Source organism: Diceros bicornis, chromosome 3, assembly GCF_020826845.1.
Source record: "Diceros bicornis minor isolate mBicDic1 chromosome 3, mDicBic1.mat.cur, whole genome shotgun sequence".
Lineage (NCBI taxonomy): Eukaryota > Metazoa > Chordata > Mammalia > Perissodactyla > Rhinocerotidae > Diceros > Diceros bicornis.
The window spans coordinates 26,010,629-26,037,776 of record NC_080742.1 but is presented as its reverse complement, the minus strand read 5'-3'; the positions used below and the strand labels follow the sequence as shown (position 1 = coordinate 26,037,776).

Sequence of the window (27,148 nt, the reverse complement as noted above, 5' to 3'; positions counted from 1 at the left end):
AAGCCCCATCCCCCCTCAATCTAAAGTTTCTAAATGTGACAAACTTAAGAGAGATTCAGACTTCAAATCTAGCAAAGCGGCATTAAAAATATACAGGGGGGAAACCCTAATAGCAACCAGAAACACATGCACACACACTCACACCACGCATTAAATGAATTACAGTCATGAGCCACATAACAACATTTCGGTCAATGAGAACCGCATATATGACAGTGCTCCCATAAGACCAGTCCCATATAGCCTAGGTGTATACTAGGCTATACCCTCTAGGTTTGTGTAAGTACACTCTATGATGTTTGCACAACAACAAAACCACCTAACAACACATTTCTCAGAACATATCCCTGTCGTTAAGTGATGCATGACTGTATTTTAAATGTTTGCTTAAAAAGATAAAAAATTACTTGAAAGTTAAACCAACCTTAGTTTCACCTGAGTTTGCTTTTGGATGCTAGATGGCTTATCTACATCAAATGGACTGGAGGGCTTCTGAATAGAATAATTTATAGAAGGCATATTGGTCAGCTGAAGATAAAATGGCCTATAAAGTCTAAAAGAATAAAAAGACAAATACATGAGATTCTTTATGATGAAAGAAATCACGTTTGAAGTCTTATATTTCAAAATCACGTAATTCATCTGGACTCTGAAATAAACAACAGAAACCAGTTAGGCTTTCCTTCCCAATTTCTAGACCTAATATTTTTTTTTAACATATCAAAAAATTTTTTTAATTGTAGTAAAATATACATAGAATTTACTGTCTTAACCATTTTTAAGTTTACAGTTCAGTTGCATTAAGTACATTCACAATGTTTTGCAACCATTAACACTGTCCATCTCCAGAACTCTTTTCATCTTGCCAAACGGAAACTCTGTACCCACTAAACAATAACTCTCCATTCTCCCTTTCCCACCAGACCCCGGCAACCACCATTCTACTTTCTGTCTCTATGAATTTGACTACTCTAGGTACCTCATTAAGTGGAATCATGCAGTATTTTCCTTATTTCACCTAGCATAATGTCCTCAAGCTTCATCCATGTTGTAGCACGTGTCAGAATTTCATTCGTTTTTAAGGTTGAATTATATTCCATTGTATGTATGCACCACAATATCCATTCATCTGCTGACAGACATTTGGGTTGCTTCTGCCTCTTGGCTACCGTGAATACTGCTGCTATCAACATGTATTTGCAAGTATCTCTTTGAGACCCTGCTTTCAATTATTTTGGATATATACCCAGAAGTGGAATTGCTGGATCATATAGTAGTTCTAATTTTTCTAAGAACCTCCAACTACTTTCCATAGCAGTTTCACCATTTTACAATCCCACCAACAGTGCACAAAGGTTCCAATTTCTCCACATCCTTGTCAACACCTGTTATTTTCTGTTTTTTTGATAGCAGACATCCTAATGGATGTGGTTTTGATTTGCATTTCTCTGATGATTAGTGATGTTGAACATCTTTTCATGTTTGTTGCAATTTGTACATATTTGGAGAAATGTCAAGTCTTTCAACCGTGTTTTAATTGGGTCATTTGACTTTCTGTTGTTGAGATCTTTACATTAACATCTTATTAGATATATTATCTGCAAATATCTTCTCCCATTCCATGGGTTGCCTTTTCACTCTGTTGTGTCCTTTGGTGCACAGAAATTTATAATTTTGATGTAGTCCAATTTATTTATCATCTGTTACTTGTGCTTTCAGTGTCGTATCCAAGAAATCACTGCGAAATCTAATGTCAGAAAGCTTTTCCCCTATGTTTTCTTCCAGGAATTTTACAGTTTTAGGTCTCCGATCCATTGTGAGTTAATTTTATATATGGTATACAAAGTAAGGGTCCAAATTCATTTTTTTGCATGTGGATATCTAGTTTTCCCAATACCATTTGTTGAAAAGATACCCACTGAATGATCCTGGCATCTTTGTCAACAATCATTTAACCACACAAGTAAAAATTTATTTCTAGTTTCTTTATTCTATTCCATTGGTCTATATACCTTTCTTTATGTCATTACCAAACTGTTTTGATTACTGTAGCCTTATAGTAAGTTTTGGAATCAGGAAGTATAGACCTCTAACCTTGATCTTCCCTTTCAAGATTGTTTTGGATGTTTAAGTTCCCTTGAGATTCCATATGAATTTTAGGATGGATTTTTCTCTTTCTGCAAAAAAAGTCATTGGGATTTTCGTAGAGATCGCACTGAATCTGTAGATCACTTTGGGTAGTACTGACATCTTAACAATATGAAGTCTTTCAATCCATGAACATGGGATGTCTTTCCATTTATTGGTGCCTTCTCTAGGCCTGATTTTGAATTGCATTTTTTTCCCCCATAGTAACACGTTTCACAAAAAGAAGTATTCACAACAAATTTGTCACTCACTAAAATACTCTTAGTGAGTATCCAAGAGAATTATATCACTCATGTCTAAATGACTAATGGGAAAGTCAAAAGAAAGTAATCTAATTCTCCCATGCCAAATTTACTTATATCTTTAGTCTTAAGATTACCGTATAAGGCTTCAGAGTGAGTTTAGGAAAACTACCAAATTAGATATTATACTCAGATTTCATATTTGCAAATAATACCTAATAATTTCTTTTTCTCAAATGTAATGCAATCTTTAAGAAGTAGTTCTAAATCATATGGTACTGCATGTAGCCAGTGAACAGTTATCTGAAAAACTAAAAAAATGAGTTGGTCTCATGATTGCTCTAGATATTTCAACATACTCCAACTAAATTCAGTTCTTGAGCACAAATTAATTAATACTACTTTCTTTTTTTTTTGTGTGAGGAGATCAGCCCTGAGCTAACATCCGCCAATCCTCCTCCTTTTTTTTTTTTGCTGAGGAAGACGGCCCTGGGCTAACATCGGTGCCTATCTTCCTCCACTTTATATGGGACGCCGCCACAGCATGGCTTACCAAGCAGTGCGATGGTGCGCGCCTGGGATCCGAACCAGCGAACCCCGGGCTGCCGCAGCGGAGCGCGCGCACTTAACCGCTTGCGCCACTGGGCCGGCCCCAATACTACTTTCTAACTTGTGCTACATACATATTAGTATAACATATACCTAACATAAAGGGACCTAACAGTATTAATGGAGATAGCTTAATGAGATTTTTTCCTTTAATACTGTACTTAAATCATACAGATTGAACTTAGATACTTACTGGCCCATATCTTCAACCTTTACAAAAGGCTTTTTGAGTCTACCTGCTTGAGAACATACAAAACATGATATCAGATACAAATCCAGGATTTTTTTTTTTAAACAAAACTACTCTAGCTTAAAAAAACCCCAACAACGTATCCATTATCCATTTCTTTTCAATTCTAAGTTTTAAGCCTCAGGTGAGGTATTTTACAATATCAACCCATTTCCAACATAACTGAAACTCTGTCTATATTCTGAGATTCTTAAACTGAATGGATCACCCAAAGGATCTATGACTAGAATGCAGGAGGATCATGAGCTGGAACAGGAAAAAAAAATCCAACTTTTATTTTCACTAACCTCTAACCGAAATTTAACATTTCCTCTAATTTTGCATATAAGCAACAGGATCACAGTAGTATTAACAGTGCCTGTAATTCTGATACCAATTGAAACAGATATTTTCATATCATATTAGTTATTACAGATATCTCAAAGCATCACTTATGCCTATCACTTCAAAACGACAGTAGCAATTAGAATCACTGCTAGAACTTGTTTTTAATGGGTAATAAAAGCAAGTATATCACTATTTCATTATTAAAAATATCCTGATAACTGAATTCCAATATAATTGATTTTCTTTGTAACGTAATGATTTTTCAAAAATGTTTTTAAAAACATTACTCTGAGAAGGGGTCCATAGGCTTCACCAGACTGCCACAGGGGTCCATGTTCTAAAAAGGCTAAGAACTACTGAGTAAGTCATTTAAAGGGTTGCTTACATGATTTTTTAGATTTTTATATGATTCGTTCTGTTTCCTAAAAGTAAACTAACCACATAATTTAAGGATATCAAAATACTTACTTCTTGCTTTCTGTGTGCCAATACCTACTCTTTTCCCCTAAAAAAAAAAAAAAAAAAAAAAAAAAAGTGTAGTGAAAATACTGGATTTGAAAGTACCGTGAAACAGCAACTACAATTGCTCACTATCCTCAAGATAAAAACATCACAGAGGAAAAGGACTATATAAAATAAAGGTGATTATTGTTTTGTGGGGGAAAAAAGAGAAGAACTTGCTTTTAAAAATCAATTCAACCAAAAAAATGAAAGGAAACAATGACCATTCAAGAATTAAAGATCTTAACCATTAACATGGAATTTAGTAATACAAGCTCACTTTTACAATTCAGCCAACAAGTACTTTGGATTCTAGCTATAATTGTTTTTGTCTTCACAAAAAGAAATCAACCAATAAGGAAAAGGTGCACTTAATGAAATAATCTAAAAATAGTCATGCAAGTTATTTTTATGCCCTTATTCAGCAAAACCTCTGTGATAAACTGAAAAAGGAATTATTAAAAAATTTATTAGTTGTCAATTCCAGTCAAGATGAAATACCTCCAACATGGTCTGTAAATCCCACTGATTAAAAACTCTGGACAAAATACAATAAGCAACTACCTGCAAACTGAAAAGTACACAAAAGCAGGCATATTGAGGAGAGAAGTCAAAACTTTAAGAGGCTACCTTTAAGGGGGTAAGTTTCCCATTTCCCCCACCCTTTTCTCTTGCAACGTTGAGTAGAGGATGGACCTATAATTACGAAGTTGGCAGCAACAGTGGAGCCAGTGGCTAAAATTCCTATACAAACTCCATCTTTCAGGCTAGAAAGAACCAGGAAACAGGCTCTTGCAGTCCAAAGAGTACAAAGGGAAACGCTGTATCATTTCTTCTTTCTTTTCTCCCACAGTTTTGCCCAGAGAGTGGGCCCCAGTTATGAAACTGCAGTTGTAAAGGTGCCACGGGCAGCTAAAATTGAGAAACCCTGTCTTTCTGACCAGAGGAACTAGGAAGGCCCATTGTGGACTGGAGAGTAAAGGGGAAACCACAGAGAGTAGCAAGCTGGAGAAGGGGTTCCCTAATTTCCTGTATAAACTCATATTAAGTGCCAGGCTTAACTCCAAGGCTAAACTCTAAGTTGCATATGCTAAGGACAGACCCAAAGCATATCAAGGGCTTTGAAAATGGAACTAAGATTTAAACCACTGCCCAAGTCTTGAACTAACCGTCTTTGAAAACCGAAACTGAGGCCGGCCCTGTGGCTTGGTGGTTAAGTGTGCGAGCTGCGATGCTGGCGGCCCGGGTTCGGATCCCGGGTGCGCATCGAGGCACCACTTCTCCATCCATCCTGAGGCCGAGTCCCACATACAGCAACTAGAAGGGTGTGCAGCTATGACATACAACTATCTACTGGGGCTTTGGGGGGAAAAAATAAAATAAATAAAATTAAAAAAAAAAAAAAAAGAAAACCGAAACTGAGATTAGAATCACCACCTACAGAAATTGAGACAGAACTGACAGTTTGAACAAAACTGGATGACTGCCTGCTAAAGCAATGACAGCAACAAGAAGAAAATCAGCAGTTCTCCAGATAAATATAATAGATCTGGGGTCTACACAACATAACATTTACAATGTCTAATATGCAGTCAAAAATTATTTGATATATTAAGAACCAGGAAAACATGATCAATTCTTGAGGGAAAAATCAGATGCCAACCCCAAGATGTTCCTGATGGTGGAATTATCAGAAAAAGACTTTAAAGTAAAGGTAAACAACTTAAAATGAATGGAAAGATGTAAGTTCTCAGCAGAAAAAGACTATAAAAAAGAATCAAATGGAAATTGTAGAACTGAAAAACACATAATTTGAAATACAGAATTCACTGGATGAGACTTAATAGCAGAACACAGATGACAGAATGAAGTGTCAGTGAACTTGAAGACAGATAAATAGAGATCTTCAATTAAAAGAATGGAGAAAAAAAAAGATTGGAAAAAAAAATGAACAGAGCTTCAGGGACCCAGCAAGTACCTAGCATTCTAGCTATAATTAATATAAAAAAGTCTAACAGTCTTATCAGAGTTGTAGAAAGAGAGGAGAGAGAATGGTGAGGAAAAAAATTTTAACAAAATAACAGTGGAAACTTTTCAAACATAAATTTACAGATTCGAGAAGCTCAGTGAACAGCAAACAGAATAATTTCAAAGTACACCATGGCTAGGCACATTACAATCAAACTGCTGAAAACCAAAGACACAGAAAAAATCTTGAAGGCACATAAAAATGATACATTACATATAAGGAACAACAATTAGAACGACTGCAGATTTCTCATCAGAATCCACGGAAGGCAGAATATATAGCTGTGGAACACTTGTAAAGTGCTGAAATAAAAAAACTTTTAATTCATAATTCTTTATCCAGTGAAAACACCATGCACGAATGAAGGTGAAATAAAGATATTCTCACATGGAGGAAAACTAAGAGAATTCACTGCCAACAAACCCGCTCTTAAAGAAACGCTAAAGGAAGTTCTTCAGGCTAAAGGAAAAATAGCATCAGAGGGAATTGTGGAACTTCAGGGATGAAGAAAGAGCAAAAGAAAAGATAAACACCTAGGTAAATAAGACTATTTTTCTCCTCTTAAGTTCTTTAAAATATATATGACTTTTTCAAGCAAAGAGGATAGCATTGTCTGGTGGATTTTTCATATATGCGCATGTAATAAAAATAACATTATACTATAAAGATTGGTGGGGGAAGGTAAAAGGGCTCTAAAAGTTTTAAGGTTTCTACATTTTATTTGAAGTCGGTACAGTATTAATTCAAAATAGACTGTGAAAGGTTACATACATATATTTTAAATCCTGTAGCGACTACAAAAGAAAACTATTAGTGTACTGGCAGGCATAAGTTCAATGATATTGATAATTACATTAAGTATAAAGTCACAACATGCCAATTAAAAGAGATTGCTAGATTTGATAAGAAGACAACTTTTTACTGTCTACAAGAAACACATTTTAAATAGATATGTTAAATGTAAAACGAATCAAAAAGATACACCATGCAAACACTAATCAAAAGGAAGCTGGAGTAGCTATATTATATCAGGCAGAGCAGACTTCAGAAGAAAAACTACTAACAGGGACAGAGAGGGATATCATATAATGATAAAATGGTCAATTCATGTCAATTCACCAAGAAGACATAAGAATATTAAACGTGTACACACCTAACAAGACTCAAAATACAAGAATCAAAAACAATGACAGCATTGAAAGGAAAAACACACAAATCCACAATTAAATTTGGCACTTCAATACTCCCTCCTCTCTCAATAATGGCTAGAACAAGACAGAAAATCAGTATGGATACAGACGACCTGAACAATACCATCATCCAACTTGACCTATTCGACATTTATAGACCACTTCACCCATTAACAGAATATACATTTTTTTCAAGTGCACATGGAACTTGCACTAAGAAAGACTATATTCTGGGCAACAGAACAAACCTGACACACTTAAAAGAACTGAAATCAAACAAAGTATGTGCTCTGACCATAACAGAACTAAAACAGAAATCAGTAACAGAAAGAGATGTGGAAAACTCCAAATTATTCAAAAACAAATGATGTAATTCCAAATAACCCATAGGACAAAGAATAAGTCATAAAAGAAATTTTAAAGTATTTTGCATTGAATGAAGATGAAAATCCAACATATCAGCAACAGGAACTCTCATTCACTGCTGGCGGGAATGCAAAATGGTACAAGCCATTTTGGAAGACAGTCTGGTGGCTTCTTACAAAGCTAAACATACTCTTACCATATGATCCAGCAATCATGTTCATTGGTATTTATCCAAATGAGTCAAAAACTTATGTCCACACAAAAACCTGTGCACAGCTGTTTATATCCGTAATTTATCCATAACTGCCAAAACTTGGAAGCAACCAAGATGTCTTTCAGAAGGTGAATGGATAAACTGTGGCACATCCAGAAAATGGAATATTCAGCAACAAAAAGAAATGAGCTATCAAGTCATGAAAAGCTATCAAGCTATGAAAGGACACGGAGGAACTTTAAATGCCTATTACTAAGTGAAGAAGCCAATCTGAAAAGGCTACATACTATGATTCCAACTATATGACATTCTGGAAAAGGCAAAACTATGGACATAGTAAAAGGATCAGTAGTTGCTATGAGTAAGCAGGGGAGAGAGGGATGAACAGATGGATCATGAAGAATTTTTAGGACACACTATTCTGTATGATACTATGATTGTGGATATATATCACTATACATTTGTCTAAACCCACAGAATGTACAACACCAAGAGTGAACACTAATGTAAACTATGGACTCTGGGTTATAATGACATGTCAATGTAGGTTCATAGACTGTAACAAATGTACTACTCTGGTGGGGGATGTTGATAATGGGGGAAGGTATATGGAGGTAAGGGGTATATGAGAAATATCTGTACCTTCCACTAATTTGGCTGTGAACCTAAAGCTGCTTTAAAAAAATAAAGCCTATATATAAAAAAAAAATCCAACACAAAATGTGTGATGCAGCTAAAGCAGAGCTTAAAGGAAATTTATAGCAAAGCTGGTTCTTTGAAAACATTCATTGATAAAACTCTAGCCAAGCTGGCCAAGAGGGAAAAAAAAAAGACAGAATAATGATATCAGGAGTGAAAGAGGAGACATCATTACAGACCCCTGGACATTAAAAGCTAACTTACTAAGGGAGTATTACAAACACTTTTGCGATCAATTCAACCATTTAGACAAAATGTACAAATTCCTTGAAAAATACAAAAACACAAACCAAAGTGCACTCAACAAGAAAGAAATAGCCTGAATGTCGTCTATCTAATAAAAAAACTGAATTCATATTTGAGAATTTTCCAACAAAGAAAATTCCAGGCCCAGATAATCTTACTGGTAAATTCTACCAAACAAGAAATAAATAAAACCAATTCTAAAAAACTTGTCTACAAAATAGAAGTGGAAATACATCCCAGCATTTTATGAGAGCAGCATTACGCTGACACTAAAACCAAAGACATCAAAAGAAAAAAAAAAGACCAATATTTCTCATGTACATATATGCAAAAAATTCTCAACAAAAGAAGTTTCAGCTAAACTAAGGGGAGGGGAACTCAAAGCATTTTAAATAAAGTAATGGAGCAAAATATACTTATCCAACTAATTTTTTTTAAAAGATACATACTAACAAGAGTATTTATGAGACTCTAATGTCTTAAAATTTAAATGCACTATTTAGTGTACATAAAATTTATACATATTCATTCAAGACCCATAAAGGCATCTTCATTAAAAAGTTGTATGTTTTAGTACTTGGCAAACCAAAAATTTTCCAGAAACATTTTTTTCTCACATACAGAAGAAAAAAATTTCAAGTATTGGAACCAAGTCAACCAGTTACACATCCTGGATTATGAAGGTATTTGGTATGCCTATCCTTTTAGTTTAGGGAGAAAAGTAGGATCTGTTTCACAGCTATTTATCCCAGCTTTTTATTGTTTTCCTTGTTTCATGAGGGCAAATACTCCTAGTGCCTCGCACATAACAGGCACTGAGTATTTGTTGAATACTGAATGAATAATACGGGTTACATGTGTAAACAAAACCCAGTATTGAAAAAGATAAGATATATCTGGGCCTTCATGGAGTTTATATTAGATTCAAGGCACTGGTTAGGGACTGACACCTGTTAGTAAGTATCTTTCAGATCTTCCCCTCCCCTTCAGTTACCAGCTTAAGTAGGTTTTCAACATTTCTCCTGATTACTGACATAACACCCCAGAGTACTTTTTAAACTGTGGACTATAACCTATTAGCAGGCTGTAAAATCAATTTAGAGTTGTGACTAGTATTTGTAGAATGAAAATCGAATACTATAGAAATACTGTAATGAAGCACATTAAGGGTAAGCATTGTTTCATGAAACTTGTTTCAGATATGTACTTATACATAGGCGTGTGTGTATAGATAGACATGATATGTGCGTGTACTGAGTCCATAAATGTCCTTGTGGGTTTAAATTTTCATGTTTATTTCTATATACAATCCAAACAATCCACAAAACGCAGTAGGGATAATCTATACGTTATTTAGCATATTTCAATAAAGGAATATTCACCCATCATTTTGGAAAAATTTGGAAATAGCCATTTGGAATTATTTTACTTATAAATAAGACATCCAAACAAAGTATTAACAGTTTTATTTAAATACTAAGTAAATTATTTGTTGCTTTCTGCAAACTGTTCATATCTTAATGTGAATTTATTAAAAATGTGAAATTCATGAAGACTTTATGAATCTTTGTATATCACATGCATATACAGGGTACTCATGATGTAAAGTATGTTTCTTATTGAAAATTGAGTTCAAGAAAGTTCAAAAGCCACTGTCCGATCGTCAGTCTCGCCAGCACAATTCTTTACTGACAATAAGATGATCTTTCCAAAATGCCTATCCAACCAGGTTACTCTCCTACTACTAATCTCACAACAATTTTCCAAACCCTTCAAGATAAAAATCTAACTCCTTTATATAGTGCGCAAGGTCCTATCTGAACTTGCTAATTTTTCCGGCTTCATCTCTTGTCATTCTCCCACTCAAAGGTCAAGTTGCATTATACAGAAAATTTCCTAAATATGCCATCCTACTTACGACTTCATGTCTTTACATACACTCTTTTATAAAATTTATTATCCTTTTAGATTCTAGTTATCCAAGGATTGAGTGAAGAAAAAGCAGACCACGAAAGAATGGTCTGAGAGATATAAAAACCATGAGACAGCTAAGAGATGAAAGAAGTTTCAGAAGAAAATAGATAAGTTCAAGGAGGAAAGGAATGCTAGCTGAGAGAACCAATATAACTGGTTTTAAAAATGCTAACCTGATTTGGCAAATTGTTCAGTAGTTTCATACCTCATAAGTTGAAGAGTGAATGGAAAGTATAAAAGTGGACATTTAATGGGGGCCGGCCCCCTGGCTTAGCGGTTAAGTGCACACACTCCACTACTGGCGGCCTGGGTTCGGATCCTGGGCACGCACCGACACACCGCTTGTCCGGCCATGCTGAGGCAGCATCCCACATACAGCAACTAAAAGGATGTGCAACTATGACGTACAGCTATCTACTGGGGCTTTGGGGAGAAAAAGGGAGAAAAAAAAAAAAAAAGGAAGAGGATTGGCAATAGATGTTAGCTCAGGGCTGGTCCTCCCCAGCAAAAAAAGGAGGATTGGCATGGATGTTAGCTCAGGGCTGATCTTCCTCACACACACACAAAACAGGTGGACATTTAAGAAGTTTGGGGGCCGGCTCCGTGGCTTAGCGGTTAAGTGCGTGCGCTCCGCTGCTGGCGGCCTGGGTTCGGATCCCGGGCCTGCACCGACGCACCGCTTCTCCGGCCATGCTGAGGCCGCGTCCCACGTACAGCAACTAGAAGGATGTGCATCTATGACATACGACTATCTACTGGGGCTTTGGGGGAAAAATAAATAAATAAAAAAAAAGAAAATTAAAAAAAAAAAGTTTGGATGATATAAATATTAGATAGTAGTTAGGAAAAGACATGAGATCAAGGGAGGTTTTAATGCATTTGTTTTAAAGGACAGAAGAGGCTTGATTCTGTATAGAGGCTTCAAGGAGGAAGTTAGTAAAAATGGAAGAGACTGAAGATACGAGAACATTAGGTCTAACAGAGTGTAATGCCCAATGTGCTTATTTTACAAAAATTTGGAGGTCAGGCCAGACAGTCATACTATATAACAAGATTTTGTTATATCACCATTCTACAGCAGTTGAACAGTATATTTCCTATTTATGTTCCCAAAAGGAATATATTATTTATAATAGGAACTTCTTATGCAATAGACTAATTGTGGTGTTTTCCTTCAGAATGAACAAAAGTATCTGTTATAAAGAAGCAGCAACCAAAGAGGAAAAAGAAAAAAAAAAAACAAAACAAAAACTATGCCACCATCCAGGTGGCAACTCTTACCTCATTAAGTCCTAAAATTAAATGATACAAAATTTATTCAAATAACAGAAACATGCATATAGTATGCAGGCTTACCCCTAGGATACCCTGGCAATAATATTTTCTACTTCTCAAGAAAAATTTTATAGATATGTAAATAAAAACCAAGGTTGATTAGTTTAATTAGTTTAAAAATTAAGGAAAATAACATACCACATCTCTTACAGAAGTGCTTGATTTCTTCAGTAGATACAATTCTTTTTTCTTTTGTTCAATGTAGTATCTAATGTCTTTATTAAAGGAAAGAAGGGTTTAAGATTAGCATTTTTACCTTTGTAGTTAAATATTGCTCTTTTCTTATAATCATACTAAATTTAGATGAAAGAATTACCACTACAGTTATCTCTTGCTATCAGAATTCTTGTTATGTAAAATTAGGAACCAACTGACAGAGATGGCTATGTATAACAAATATTGTCAAAAACCAATTATAAAAACCTTACCATCAATATGAAGAATTTTTACTCCCCATGATAAGGCATTTGATAATATACTATTCGAAGGAATAAAATCCTGTAAAAAAAAAAGTTCAATAATTTTTCTAGGAAATTATATGTTACATGAGCTAAATTAAAAAAATTACTTAAAGCTTAATGTCACTGAGAGGGTTACTCAGAATAAACCCTATACAGTTACAAGAGCAACGAGGACATCAGTTTTTTTTTTTGGAATTTCTCAAATCAATCCTGCTTAATATATTCCCATATTCTTGACCATTAATGCACACTGTAGCCTTACAGTTAATAGTTTTAAGAAATTATTTCATTTAAAAATACAAAAATGCCACAAGCTTCAGAAGTCTCCAGTAATATTTTAAAAGGCCACAAGATGGAGATGTTTCTTCAGGAAAAGCAGATTCTGTTCTTTGTAAAATTAGATACATGCTGATATTTACGCTTTTCCTATTAAAAATAAGGAAAGGAAGATTTCAAGAACATCTCTCTTTTTCCACTTGAGTTATTAATAATAGGTAATGCACTGTGAATTTTAAAAGTTCCTACTTACATGGTCCTTGATAGCTTTTTCAACTAATAATTTTCCTCTGCTCAAACACACCTATAAAAAGACCAGAGAACATAAAAAGTTACAACATAGTGCCTCATTGGAAAAAAGGTTAAAAAGATAAATAAAATTTATAAACTTTAATATATACATAAAATTTAAAATAGATAAATTTTATTGGTACAAGTCTTAATAACTATCAACACAAAAAAAAGTATGATAAAGATTTTATTTATTTTTTTTCCCCCCAAAGCCCCAGTAGATAGTTGTATGTCATAGCTGCACATCCTTCTAGTTGCTGTACGTGGGACTCGGCCTCAGCATGGCCAGAAAAGTGGTGCATCGGTGCGCGCCCGGGATCTGAACCCGGGCCACCAGCAGCGGAGCGCGCGCACTTAACCGCTAAGCCATGGGGCCGGCCCAAAAAAAGTATGATAAAAAGTGATTTCCTTAGAACTTTTGTAATAAGATCTATTAAAAAGCTTGTTTCGGGGCCGGCCCGGTGGCGCAAGCGGTTAAGTGCGCGCGCTCCGCTGCGGCGGCCCGGGGTTCGCTGGCCCGGATCCCGGGCGCGCACCGACGCACTGCTTGGTAAGCCATGCTGTGGCGGCGTCCCATATAAAGTGGAGGAAGATAGGCACAGATGTTAGCCCAGGGCCGTCTTCCTCAGCAAAAAAAAAAAAAAAAAGAGGAGGATTGGCAGATGTTAGCTCAGGGCTGATCTCCTCACAAAAAAAAAAAAAAGCTTGTTTCTTCCTTTTTCGGTGGAGCAACTTAACTCAATCGAATGAGACCCAAGGTGAGTTCCATAGTAAATTCTATCCAATATGAAAAATAAAATAGGTTTCTCTGAAATTCTATCTATAATTAAATAAGTTTACATTTTAGTTTCCTATTAAACTGAACATCTAAGAATATGAACAGTTAAACTGTATATAGTGTTTTTACATGGTATTTCACTTTTTAAATAAAATACTAGGAAAAGCAATTGAAATGCTAAGAGCAACAATTAATTTGGAACTAGTCACTGGTATATAATCCTGCTCCTCCAAAAAAAAAAGCATTAACTGAAAGAATGTATGAGTCTTCCTTGGTCTCCTCTTCAACTTTTTTCCTTCTATGTATTTGTTCCTTTTCTCAAGTGATATCTATTATGTAACTCATTTCTTCTGCTTCCCCACCCCCCATTTTCCTGCTTCCCAAATGGCTACAGTAGATAAGTTCAGAAGAATATTAAAAAAGGATAATTACATTTCAATAGAAAAATGAGATAAACCTCTTACTTTTCAATCTCTTCCCCTCTCCATACCCAATTAAATCAATTGATCCTTCACTGTATCTTCCAACTTATTGGCAATGGAGTGGTAGGGAAGTGATGTCAGTAATTCTAGAACAGGGGTTGGCAAACTTTTTCTGTAAGGGCCAGACAGTACATGCTTTAGGCTCTGCAGGCCACGTGGTCTATGTCGCAACTATCCAATTCTGCCGTTATACAAGGAAAGCAACCAATCAATATGTAAAATGAATAGGTATGGCCGTGTTCCAATAAAACTTTATGGACAATGAAATCTGAATTTCGTATAATTTCCACTTGTCACAAAATATTCTTTCGACTTTTCCTCAACCATTTGAAAAAGTAAAAACCATGCCTAGCTCAAAGGCTGTAAAAAAGAGGCAGCAGGCTAGATTTGGCCCAGGGGCCATAGTTTGCTCACTCCCGTTTTAAAACAAACAAAAGGTTTCTATTTCCTCTTTAAAACCATGATTTGCTGTTACTTTTTAGTGGTAAAATATTCTAAAACATAAAAGCCATCCCTAAACACAAGCGTATATTTTAGGAATCAGAGTATGACTACACAAGTACTATTAGGAGAAAAATCACTGTTCTGTAAGACAGCAACCTTATTAACTGGAAAGCTACACATAATGAAGATATTGTTCTACCTAAGTGAACTCTGCTGCCAGCCTACTGTTGAAAATCATGAGCTCCTCAGGATACAGCCTTTCTGAGAGTCTCAAAGCATGTGTAACAGACTTACTGAATCTGGAGACTTAAATGAACTTCCATCATGGCTGGGATGAGGTGAGGTAGTTTCTGCAGTATATGCAGATTCTGGACTTGGTACAGGAGAAATTCGTCCCAAGGTTTGCGCAAATTTAGCTTCCTTTTTATTTGAAATAAGATAACTGATATCTTTGCTGAGAAATTCTTCAACTCGCTAAAGGAAAACAAAGTATTTTTAGGTATGTCATATAAACCATAAACTGTATCATATACTAGGCACGGGTAAAATGCCAATTTGATGCATTTTAATATTTAGTAAATTGGTGGTTTTTATACTGTATTCTTCTGAACCTAGAGTTCTGAGGAAGTACAGTTGGAGTTCCAACAACAACATAAAAACAACAGCATGTGCTAGATAGTATTTTTAAATACTTTATATATCCTAATTAATTTAATCCACATAACAACCCCACAGTACTAATATTATCCACATTTTGTGGCGAAGAAAACTGAAGTTAAATGACTTGCTTGAGGTTACACCAGTAGTAATAGAATTTGAACACAGGTATTCTGATTCAAGTCAATGCTCTGAAGTAGTACCATCCAATAGAACTTACTGCAACGATGGAAATGTTCTTTATCAGCACTGTCCAGTATGGCAGCAACTCGATACATGTGGCTACTGAGTACTTGAAATGTAACTAATGTGACTGAGCAATTGAATTGAAAATTTTATTTTAATTAACTTAAATTTAAATATCCACTCGTGCGGGGGCCGAACCAGTGGCATAAGCAGTTGGGTGCGCTCCGCTTCACTGGTTCGGATCCCAGGTGTGCACTGATGCACTGCTTGTCAAGCCATGCTGTGGCGGCATCCCATATAAAGTGGAGGAAGATGGGCATGGATGTTAGCCCAGGGCCAGTCTTCCTCAGCAAAAAGAGGAGGATTGGCAGATGTTAGCTCAGGGGCTGATCTTCCTCACAAAATAAATAAATAAATAAATAAATAAATAAATAAATAAATAAATAAATAAATAAATAAATATTCACATGTGGTTAATGGCTACTGTTTTGGACAGCATAGTTCAAAATGATCAAGTTATAACATCTTTCCATAAGACTTAAACTAATGGGAAGGAGGGAACCCTTACCCTTAAGAGTGTTAAGACTGTTTGAAGAGAATTTCCCTACAAAAATATTTAAAACCACTGCTTAAATGCCTGAATTTATAAACACATGTAACAAAGTCAATATTATTGAAGATCACTCCCATTCAAGGACAGGAAAATTAAACTAGGTAGACATAAATACTATTAATCATTAACTATTTTCATAAATTAAAGACTGGTAAAATATTTTAAACAGCTATATCTAATTTCTACAGGATCTCATATAAATGGGGATAATTTAAAAAATGAAGCAAAGTATGTAATAGATGAGTTAATTTCATCTAAGCATTAAGTAGAATTTGCTACTAAGACCAGTGGCCCCCTTGGTTAAATGCAAATCACTAATTCCTTTGTTCTTAAGCAACAGTTTCATCAACCAGTAAATAAACTAAGTACCCACGTTTATTCCAAGGATCACAAACTCAAATGCCTACAAGGGCCAGGAGGAATATAAATGAACAATTTACACATCAAATACTTTCTTCATTTTCATAAATATGTGGCCCTAGTACTGCCAGAGGTTCCAATTTTTCATGAGAAGCCCAATCTCCTACGTTTTTTTTGAAAAAAAAAATTGTTTTTTAATAATTTTATTTATTTATTTTTTCCCCAAAGCCCCAGTAGATAGTTGTATGTCATAGCTGCACATCCTTCTAGTTGCTGTATATGGGACGCAGCCTCAGCATGGCCGGAGAAGCAGTGTGCCGGTGCGCGCCTGGGATCCGAACCCGGGCTGCCAGCAGCGGAGCGCGCACACTTAACCGCTAAGCCACGAGGCTGGCCCTCCTACACGTTTTTTTTTAAATTGTGATAAAATATATATAACAAAACTTACCATTTTAATCATTTTTAAGCATACAATCAGTGGCATTATGTACATTCACAATGTTGTGCAAACAATACCACTATTCATTTCCAGAACTTTCTCATCACCCCAAGCTGATAACAGTACCCATTAAACAATAAATCCCCATTCTCCCCTCTCCCCAGCCCCTTTTAATCTCGATTCTACTGCTTCTATAAATTTGATTATTCTAGGTACCTCATATAAGTGGAATCTTCTATTTGTCCTTTTGTGCCTGGCTTATTTCACTTAGCACAATGTTTTCAAGGTTCATCCACGTTGTGGCATAGACCAGAATTTCATTCTTTTTCAAGGTCGAATAATATTCCATTGTATGTATATACTACATTTTGTTTATCCATTCATCTGCTGATGAACATGTGGGTTGTTTCCACCTTTTGGCTATTGTGAATAATGCTGCTATGAACACAGGTATACAACTATCTCTTTAAGAGCTTGCTTCCAACTCTTTGGGTATATACCCAGAAGTGGAACTGCTCGATAATATGGTAATTCTATTTTTAATTTTTTGAGGAACCATCATACCATTTTCCATAGCAGCTGCACCATTTTACAATCCCACCCACAGTGGATTCCAGTTTTCCCACATCCTCGACAACACTTATTTTTTTTTGATAATGACCATCCTAACGGATGTGAGGTGGTATCTTATTGTGGTTTTGATTTGTATTCCCCTAATGATTAGTGATGTTGAAATCTTTTCATGTGCTTATTGGCCTTTAGTATATCTTCCTTGGAGAAATGTCTATTCAAGTCCTTTGCTCCTTTTTTAACAGGGTTGTTTTTTGTTGTTGAGTTGTAGGAGTTCTTTATATATTCTGGATATTAATCCCTTATCAGATATATAATTTGGAAATATTTTTTTCTCCCATTCTGTGGGTTGTCTTTTCACCCTCCTGACAGTGTCCTTTGATATATAAACCCTTTTTCATTTTTACGAAGTCTAATTCATCTATTTTTTCATTTGTTGCCTGTGCTTTTGGTGTCATATCCAAAGAATCAACACCAAATCCAATGTCATGAAGATTTTTCTCTATATTTTACATGAAGAATTTTAGCTCTTATGTTTAGAACTTGATCCATTTTAATTAATTTTAGCATACGATGTACAGTAAGGGTATAACTTCATTCTTTTGCATGTGGATATCCTGTTTTCCTAGCATAAGTTGTTGAAAAGATTGTCCTCTCTCCACTGAATGGTCTTGGTACCCTTGTTGAAAATCAACTGACTATATATGCAAGGGTTTATTTCTCCGCTTTCTATTCTATTGTATTTGTCTATATGTCTGTCCTTATGCTAGTACCACACATTTCCTTTGGTTTTCCATTTCCTATAGCTCAGGTTATAACTCTTAAGTAGTGAATAAAATGTCTTTTACAATATGGCCCCAATATAACATTGTTTCTTGCCATTTCCCTCATCTAAACCCCAAGCTCAAGCTACATTTCAATACCAGCAGTTGCTCAAACAAACCACACATATATTTTAAATATGCTCTTTCCTCTATTTAGTTTGTCCATTCTGCCTGGTATATTCCTACTAGGCTTTTAAGACTCAACTCAAACTTTATCCCTGCTATGATTCCTAAAGGAAGAGTCAATCATTTCTATCTCTGTATTCTAATGGCAATTTTGATATAATTTCGGTTAAAGCACTGACAACGCTATACCATAAATTATGTATTTAGGTGTCTGATATTCCCATAGACTGAGAAGTCCTAGAGGACTACACTACATCTTACTTATTTTTGCATCCTCGGCATCTAAAATAGTGCTGGCATATGGGAGACACTGGTGGAATAATTTTTGAATGAATTTCCACATGCCCAAACCATAATCATTCTTCAAAGCTGAGTTCAAATTGTGTCTGTACAATGGGCTTCAAGATTCCTCAGTTGGAAGTAATCTCTCCCTCTTCTTGACATTCTGTATTGTATTAATATTAATTGCACCCATGCCATCTCTACCTAGATTAGAAGTTGAGGGCAGGATGGACATCAGATTCATTTTTGAATCTACCAAAACACTTAATACTGTGCCCTATACTGTTGACTTAATTTTATTATGGTCTTCAATTCATTACCTATTGTTGAATCTACATCTTTTAAAGAGTAAACTCGAAACTTGTTTTCTGATGACTCAAGATCACAATAAACAAACAAGTAACTCTGTCTTCAAGTTCATAATATGGTAAGGTATCTGCCCTTACATCTCTTTTCTTCTCTAACTGCCTTGTTTTAGCCCAAACTGTTTAGACATGGACCTAAATGTGGTTGGTTCCATGTCCTTTTTAGATGGTTTTGTAACAGCTATTTTCCTTGCTATTATTAAAGATATTCCCCATTATGTCAGGCTTCACTTGCTGTGCTCTCAGTGCTTAAATTTGTCAGAAGCGTACTCTCCAGATAAATGGGGTATTTAGATGTTTTCATTAAGACTAGAGAAAACAAATGCTTAAAGTAGACATTAAAGAAAAGGACAACACTGGTAATAATATGAAGAAAGATAAATTACAAAAAGATAAAGGGCCTAAATAATCCTAACAATTAAGTAATAAGCACAATTTATTCAAGGAATATCTATTCAACTAAATATTCCTTAAAGTTTAATCTTAACACTTAAATGAATGTCTAGAAGTAAAAATTCCTTTATAGTTAGGATCTTCACAACAAAAGTCTTTTATAGTGATAGAAATGGTAATGTGCTAGGGACAGAAATTAGGACATCATTCAATTACTGGAAAGATAGTGTAGGGGGAGATCAGAATTTGATTAAAAAATTTTTTTTAAAGAGCAATTAAAGACCAAAGTCAATAAATCAAATTCAGTTGAAAATCCACAGCGTTAGGGGAAAATCTAGAAACTTATGCCCTTAATAAACATATTAAGGAACACCTCACTTCATTGGTCTACTTCAAACCATTTTAGGATAAAAATTTAAAGTGTATAAAGCCAAAAGTCTCTCAACTATTATCTGATGCCTAAGTTAATTCAAAATTTGTTTCTTGCAAACTGCCTCAGGAACCGCTGTGGGGATGACAGGAGAGAACAAGGGGGCAAGGCAAGCAGTCTCTGCACTACTTCTATACTGCTGTTTTAGCTAGAGCAGTTCTATATTTACCGGCTTTACACACTGGACTTCTGAATATGATTTTATTTGAAGGGTTCCACTGCTAAAAACACAAATCTAAAATCACTTATTTAGATCAGAAGGGCTAACAGGTTATTCATCATATTTGAGAAAGCTGCAAAACTATATCAGATAGCTACTTTGTAGACATTAATTGCTAGAAGGATAGTCTGGGAATCTGGAGGCTACTCCTACCCTGGGCCAGTCATTTACCTTCTCTGGACCGTTAAGTACTTAATTTCTAAAATGAAGGGATCTCTTACTCAATGTCTAAGATCCTTAACACATTTAGACACTATTGATAAATGGTACAGTCAATACAGTGGCAGGCCTATAAAACATGACCTTGTGGAATGCAGTCATATGGTCATTATGATACATGCCACTACTGTCACAAACATGTGACAATGTTTCAGTTTAAGAAAATGAATAGCAAAAAAGTAGAATAGCTTTTCAAAGATAGATAAGTAAAATATCACGCCAATAAACAATTCCAAGAAACTTGTTACATGTTCTTCTGCAAATTTCTATTCCAGGAATGACAGGACCTGCTCAGATTATTAAAGATGTTAACCTTGACAAACTCAAAGTGCAGGAAAAACCTTTTAAACAGAAAGAATTAGGAAATAAACTAATAAAATCTTAACCTCACTTGCTAAAATTTACTCAATATTAACTTTAATCTTAAGAAAATCTTAGAATTTTACCCAAATTTTCTAATTTCCTAATCATTCACTCAATGAATAGGTAGGAAAGAAGCAGGTTTTCCATATTTTTAATCCAAAATCCTGTTCCCTAATGACACTCATTCTATTGAGACTATATCACTTGAGCAGTTTTAACTCTTTGTGGTCTGAACAAGTTTTCCTTGTTCTGTAAGTAACATTCTTGCTGTTATGCTAGTTCAGACAAATTTATGTATCTCTCCAATAATCATAATCAAGGAGTTCTTGCTATCTGGAGGATATCCTGACATTACAATGAGAAGGCAATCAGCGGTTCCAGAAGGACAAGGGAGTCTCATTTCTCACACTTCGCAAACTTTACGTTATAGAAACCTGAAAGTTTTGTCAGGCTACAAAAAGTTATAATAGATGGTTTTTCATTAATGATAAACAGCTGATAAAAATTTTAAGCTTGGTGCTTATATGGTTATAAGTTTTCCAAAATGAAAATTTTAAATGATTACATATTACAAAGCACTAGTTACAAATTTTTCCTTTTTTGTCGAAGTGTACAGTTTTGACTTACCCCTCCCAGATCCTTAATGTCCTTTTGCAGTTTTTCAGATATGGTGACAGAAGGTAAGTCAATATAAAATACTTTTCCCCAAAGCGGCTTATATTTGGATTTTTCTGGTTTGTTATCAGTTTTCAGAGATTTCAAAGATGGTCTGTTTTTTTCATTTTTGACTTGAATTCCACCTGTTGTTTAAAACATTTAGAATTAGATGTTTTATGCAGACAGAAAATTTTTACTGTTTTAAAAACCCGATAGTTGAATCTGCAGGAAATATTCATGCTTTTCTTCATGTTTTATGTATTAAGGCAAGGAACTACATAAAACCTTTTTGAAAGATCTTCTTCCTTGGAACGTAAACTCCATGGCGTATTTATTCAACAAATATTTATGGAGCATCTGCTATTGTTGAACTCTCAAAACTGGTGCTTAGGATGTTAAACACTAAGCAATGCAAGAAACCTGTTACCCAGAATGACCTAGTCCTCAAAGGTTAATGACTGCTGAAGGTTTAGTTTCATACAGTCTGTCTACATATTAAAAAGAACTAAATGGTCCATTTGAAGAACCAAATCACCCTTCATTATTTCCTTTGAAAACAGATCTGAAATCCAAACAACGGCTTTAAAAATTATACAACCTGTTCCTAAGCTTGAAGGTACTATACATATATATATATGTACGCTATATATAAAAATAACATATGTATTTTAAAAAATTGAGAGGCTGGAATGTTTTACCAAACACAGTGATAGGAAATGGAAGTTTGCTTTTGTTTCTGTTTGTCTATAATGTTGGAAACAGCAGTGGTGTGTTTGAAATACAAATACTTTCCCTCAACTTTACGAGTGAGGGAAAATGAACTTAAGACCAAAAATCCACTCACAATCACCCAATCTAATCATGAACCTGAAAAGGCACGAGCACATCTGCTTTTAAATTGAGGATCGAGCTGCAGCGTCAACGGGCCCGGGCGGAGTCGCAGCATCTGGGGGAGCCCCGGCGGGTTCCCGGGGCCGCACACTGTTTTCCAGCTTTACAACCAACAGCACGACCTGGAATGTGGGGCCGCGGCTGGAGCGTGAAGAGCGCGAAGGACCGGGCCGGGATCCGTGCCCTTCCTGAAGAAAGCCCTGAGCGGAGCCTGCCTTCAGGCCAAACAGAAGGACGCACGAGCCAGAAAAGAAAAGAAGCAGGGACCCCATGGAGAACTCTGAACAATCAATGGTGGCACCATGAGGGAAGGAAAGGATTAAAGAGACTGCAGGCGGAGGAGGAGCTTCATACCCTGGAAATGTCCTTTGCTGTGGATCCTCATGGCTCCGGAGTTCATGGCAGCCGCCCGGCACCTACATGCTGGGTCCAGAGAGGGGGTCGCGTCCGGCAGTCGCGAAAACACGGCTCCTCCAGGCCTGTTGAAGACCCAGTCTCCTCTCCTCTTCCGCGGACTACCGCACCCACGCAGTAGAGATGCCGCCTCTGCCGGCCGGGTTTCCGGGGCCGGATCCGGCTTCACCGCGCGGAGAAGGAAGGGGCAAAGCACAAACGAGTGGGCTGCGGCGGTTGAAGATTTGAAAACGCGTCACGCGGCCGCGGCGCCCATACGCGCACCCCGCCCCCTCTCACGCCGCGCGCCGCGTCCCGCCTCGCGCTCGCCCCCACGTGACCGACCCCTCGCGCTGCGCGACCCGCCCCTCACGCCCCGCCTCCTCGCGCCGCGCGCCCCGCCCCCACGCGCCGCGTCTCCGCCCTCGCCCTTCTCCCATTGCGATGCCCTCCGTTCCTGAAATCGGCGCTTCCCGCCCGTCGCTTAGCTTCTGTTCGCTGCGGTGAAGAGCCCTTGTGGCTCCGTGTTGACCAAAGGTAGTGGTCGCAGTTAGCGCCGGAGGCCGGCCTAGTCCTCCACTATGGTCGTTCCGGTCTTCTAGGGTTGCCGGGACCGCCTGCCCTCCAGCCGTCTCCTCCACCAGGTACGCTAGGGGTTAGCTGTGCCGGAGGCTCGAGGCGCGGCGGCTGCGGCTGAACCAGACTCAGCTTCCGGCCTGGCCGGGAGGCGGCGACAGTCCTGCTCAGTGCGCCCCGAGTCGCAGAGCGTGGTTTCCCCCCGATGTCTGCCGACCCTGCGCGCTGGAGACCGGCCGCAGAGAGTAGCCTGGGGGGCGTCGGAGCCAGGGTGGGGCCGGGCGGCCCCCGGCCCAGAGCGCGTTCAGGTCGCTTTGTGTCCTTGAGTACTTGACTGTGTGCGCTGCTCTGTTGACCTCTTTTGTCCCCAGACCTGTTTTCGTTTTGTTGTATAGAAGGTTGTTTCAACAATAATAGAAAGAGTGGAATTTGAAATCTCAAGTGTAGGGTTTTGGTCTGGACTGGCCCCTTACCAGCTTGTAAGACTTTGGTTACATTAGCTAACCGCTTTCAATCTCGGTTTTGTCTATAAAATGGAGATGATAATGGGATTATAGTATGGGTTAAATTAAAAAGTTTTGTAAATTAAATTAATTTTGTTTTGTAAATGGGAAAACGCCTCACAAAAAAATTGGTTTTGTTATGTTTCTGCTTGTAAACGTATTAAGGAGGAAGAGGATTAAATCTTGTGCTACTTTGAATTCCTTAGCTCCTGGCCATAATAGTCGCTCGTTTACTGGCTGATTTTTGATTCTAGTAGCTCAGGGGAGAGTTAGTGCTGCCAATATCACTGTTTCGCAAATAGGTACCTTAAACCATAGGGTGGATTCCAATACTATTAGCCAAAATGGGGAACACAGGGAGATGGTTCGAGTTTGCTAAGGGAAAGGAGAGTTTTGTTGTGGATGGCTTTAGGTTGAAGGGCATGGGGAGACAGTCATGAAGCTGTGTTTATTAGACACTTGGTAGTATTTGTCTGTAACTCAGGAGAAAGGTCTAGGAGAGAGGGAGGGTGAAGAGAGGGAAGATAGATTGATTTGAGAGACATCATACAGAGGAATCGCTGATTCTCAGCCATGGGGTGATGCATAAGAGGTTTTCAAATCTTGAGAGTCAGGAGCAGGTGTAGTTTGAACAAACATATTCAACATTAGAATTTCTATTTGAGAAAAAACCTATTTTCAAAATGTGAACTACAGAAAGAGCACAAGATTTTTATGTTTACAAAGAGCTTTAAAAGATTGAGAAACAAGTAGTTAAAGTCATGAGAGGAAATGAAATTGCCCAGAAGAGCATGTGAAATAAGAGAAGCAGTGATGAGCAGAGGGTGGTATAATAGTGAACGATGGAGAACCAGGAGAGCATGTGAAATGAGAGAAGTAATGGTGAGCAGAGGTTGATGAAATAGTGAATGATGGAGAAAAGGCCGCAGAGTTAGGAAGAGAACTGAGAACAAAACTTAGCAAAAACCACAGAATTGCAAACATTAGCATCATGCAGGCTTCACTAACTGTATGGCTTTGGGTAATTTTGAGCCTCAATTTTAATCTGTGAAAAGGGGGTAATAAATACTTCTCAGATGTGAGGATTACGTGAAACGTTTTTGAAAGCTTAATTAGTACAGTGCCTGGCACAGAGTGAGAGCTCAGTAAGTGCTATCATTCTGATGAACTCTGCACCAACTTCTCCATCCTTAAGAGTTCAAAAAGGCTAAGAGTTGAAAAATAGGCCTTTGATTCTGATATTTAAGATGTCATTGGTTTCCTTAGTGAGAATTTCACTAGATGGCTAAAGTAAGTACTAGATAAAAACTGTGGACTTGAAGTGGAGACAGGTTGAGTGTACTCTTGCAAAACATGTGTCAGTGTAGAGAATTAGGGTAATAGGAAGGGAAGATAGGGTCTTTGGAAGGTTTAGCGTATATGGGAAAAATTGAAACATGTTTCTATTGAAAATAAAAGAATGGAAGCCCATTTTATGTTCTAGTGCAAGATGTTACCTTTCTTATTTACTATAATGATGAATGACAGTAACATAGTTGCACCCTGTGCTTTTAGACACACCCTTGACTGCACTGTAGGTGATAATGCCAAGCTATGAACAAGCAGAAAGTCTGTTTTACTGGACAGTGTTAGTTGTTTTTTAATCTGTAACCCGAGGTTAATTTAAAAAAATATTACTGGAACTCAGATGTTTTAGTAGGCATGGGAAGAAGGAGTTGGTCATATATCTATGGCCTGAAAGTAAAGAACCCTCCTTACTTATGTCAATCATCAGGGCTATTGGTAAGAGAATACAAGTTTACGTTAAAGAATATCTTGAAATGTGCTTCAGGTGAACGGTATACACTCAAGAAGAAATTAATGGAGGCAGGGTTATTTGTGGTGAGAAGTTTGGTTGAACAAAACAACTTGAGCAAAGTTGGAGAACATGGTCTAATTAAATGAACATTTGGCTGTGAATCAGGAGAAATGAATTTCATTCAGTACTGGCTCTATTTCTAAGTTTTATGACCTTGGGCAAATATTAACCTTTCTCTGTGCTACAAATTCATCTTTAAATGAAGTACTTATCACTTCCCTGTTTTCTTTCTTTTGCTTAAGCCTCTCCACCTGGCTGGCAGTTTTTCCTCTTTCCTATTCATAGCAAGCCTACCTTAAATACAACCTTTATCTCTGCTCATTTGGGGCCTTCAGTAATACTCCTGTTTGAATCATTTGCCACCTATTGATATATTATCTTCTGAAATGTGTTCTGTTGCTGTTTGTATTACTTAATTTTCACATTTGAGAGTCTCACTACCCTGGTGAATTGGAGGGCCTAAGGTTTTTCTGAGGTTAACTTCTTAGTTTTGGGTGGTTTTTTTTTTTTTTTGTTTGTTTGTTTTTACTTTTTTTGTGTGTGAGAGGAAGATTAGCCCTGAGCTAACATCTGTTGCAAATCCTCCTCTTTTTGCTGAGGAAGATTGGCCCTGAGCTAACGCCTGTGCCCATCTTCCTCTACTTTATATGTGGGATGCCTCCACAGCATGGCTTGACAAGTGATGTGTAGGTCCATGCCCAGGATCTGAACCCACCAACCCTGGGCTGCCAAAGCATAGTGCGTGAACTTAACCATTACACCACCAGGCCGGCCCCTTAACTTCTTAGTTTCACAGTGTGAGCATATGCAAGGATAGAGTTGGTTAGTGGCTGTGGCACTGAGTCCATGTCTCAGGTGAGGGTAGGCTGGGAAACCAGGGCAAATTCAGCATATCAAGTCCTCGAACACAACCTAGTGAAGAGTCAAAAATGGAGAATAAGCAAGACAGGAGGATTCAAAATTTGAGAGTGGATCCCCCTGAGACAACATCCTTCAGAGGCTACTGCGGCACCAATAGGAGCTGTTATGGGTAATGAACTGGTTCAGAGGTTATATATTACATTCTGAACTAGATTGTAAATTCCTTTAGGATGGTCCAGAATACCTGTTTGGCCACGACTATAAAACAATCTACCTACCTATCCCACTTCCTACTTTGTTTCTCTATTGATTGAGCACCTGTAGTGTGCTATGCCCAGTGAGATTGGTTTGCTATGAGACCCCATAGAAGTTTAATCATGTAGATTTTTAAAATTTATTTTATTATTTTTTGTTTTTTTGTTTATTGCAGTAACATTGGTTTATAACATTATATAAATTTCAGGTGTATATCATTATACTTCTATTTCTGCATAGATTAC

General features: G+C 37.1%; 2 protein-coding genes across 12 annotated transcripts in view; one reads left to right on the top strand and one right to left on the bottom strand.

Annotated features, from left to right (window-relative positions):
- DBF4 (DBF4 zinc finger) overlaps nucleotides 1-23,119 on the bottom strand; it is a 30,602-nt gene extending 7,483 nt beyond the window's left edge. The window contains exons 1-9 of one of the 4 annotated variants that reach the window (XM_058524985.1): nucleotides 22,812-23,117; nucleotides 21,537-21,709; nucleotides 15,157-15,336; nucleotides 13,121-13,171; nucleotides 12,559-12,628; nucleotides 12,269-12,345; nucleotides 4,045-4,081; nucleotides 3,193-3,238; nucleotides 425-553 (exon numbers count right to left, since the gene is read on the bottom strand). In XM_058524985.1, coding sequence (XP_058380968.1) covers nucleotides 425-553; nucleotides 3,193-3,238; nucleotides 4,045-4,081; nucleotides 12,269-12,345; nucleotides 12,559-12,628; nucleotides 13,121-13,171; nucleotides 15,157-15,336; nucleotides 21,537-21,709; nucleotides 22,812-22,857 — 809 coding nt within the window. In that variant the 5' untranslated portion in view covers nucleotides 22,858-23,117. Of the gene's footprint in view, nucleotides 1-424; nucleotides 554-3,192; nucleotides 3,239-4,044; nucleotides 4,082-12,268; nucleotides 12,346-12,558; nucleotides 12,629-13,120; nucleotides 13,172-15,156; nucleotides 15,337-21,536; nucleotides 21,710-22,811 lie in introns of all 4 variants that reach the window. The other 3 variants (XM_058524993.1, XM_058525005.1, XM_058525014.1) reach the window with 3 other exon arrangements.
- A 135-nt stretch (nucleotides 23,120-23,254) lies between these two features.
- SLC25A40 (solute carrier family 25 member 40) overlaps nucleotides 23,255-27,148 on the top strand; it is a 67,586-nt gene continuing 63,692 nt past the window's right edge. For 2 of the 8 annotated variants that reach the window (XR_009215993.1, XM_058524866.1), the window contains exon 1: nucleotides 23,256-23,494. The gene's annotated coding sequence lies outside the window, so the exon portion shown is untranslated. Of the gene's footprint in view, nucleotides 23,495-27,148 lie in introns of all 8 variants that reach the window. The other 6 variants (XM_058524886.1, XM_058524862.1, XR_009215989.1 and 3 more) reach the window with 4 other exon arrangements.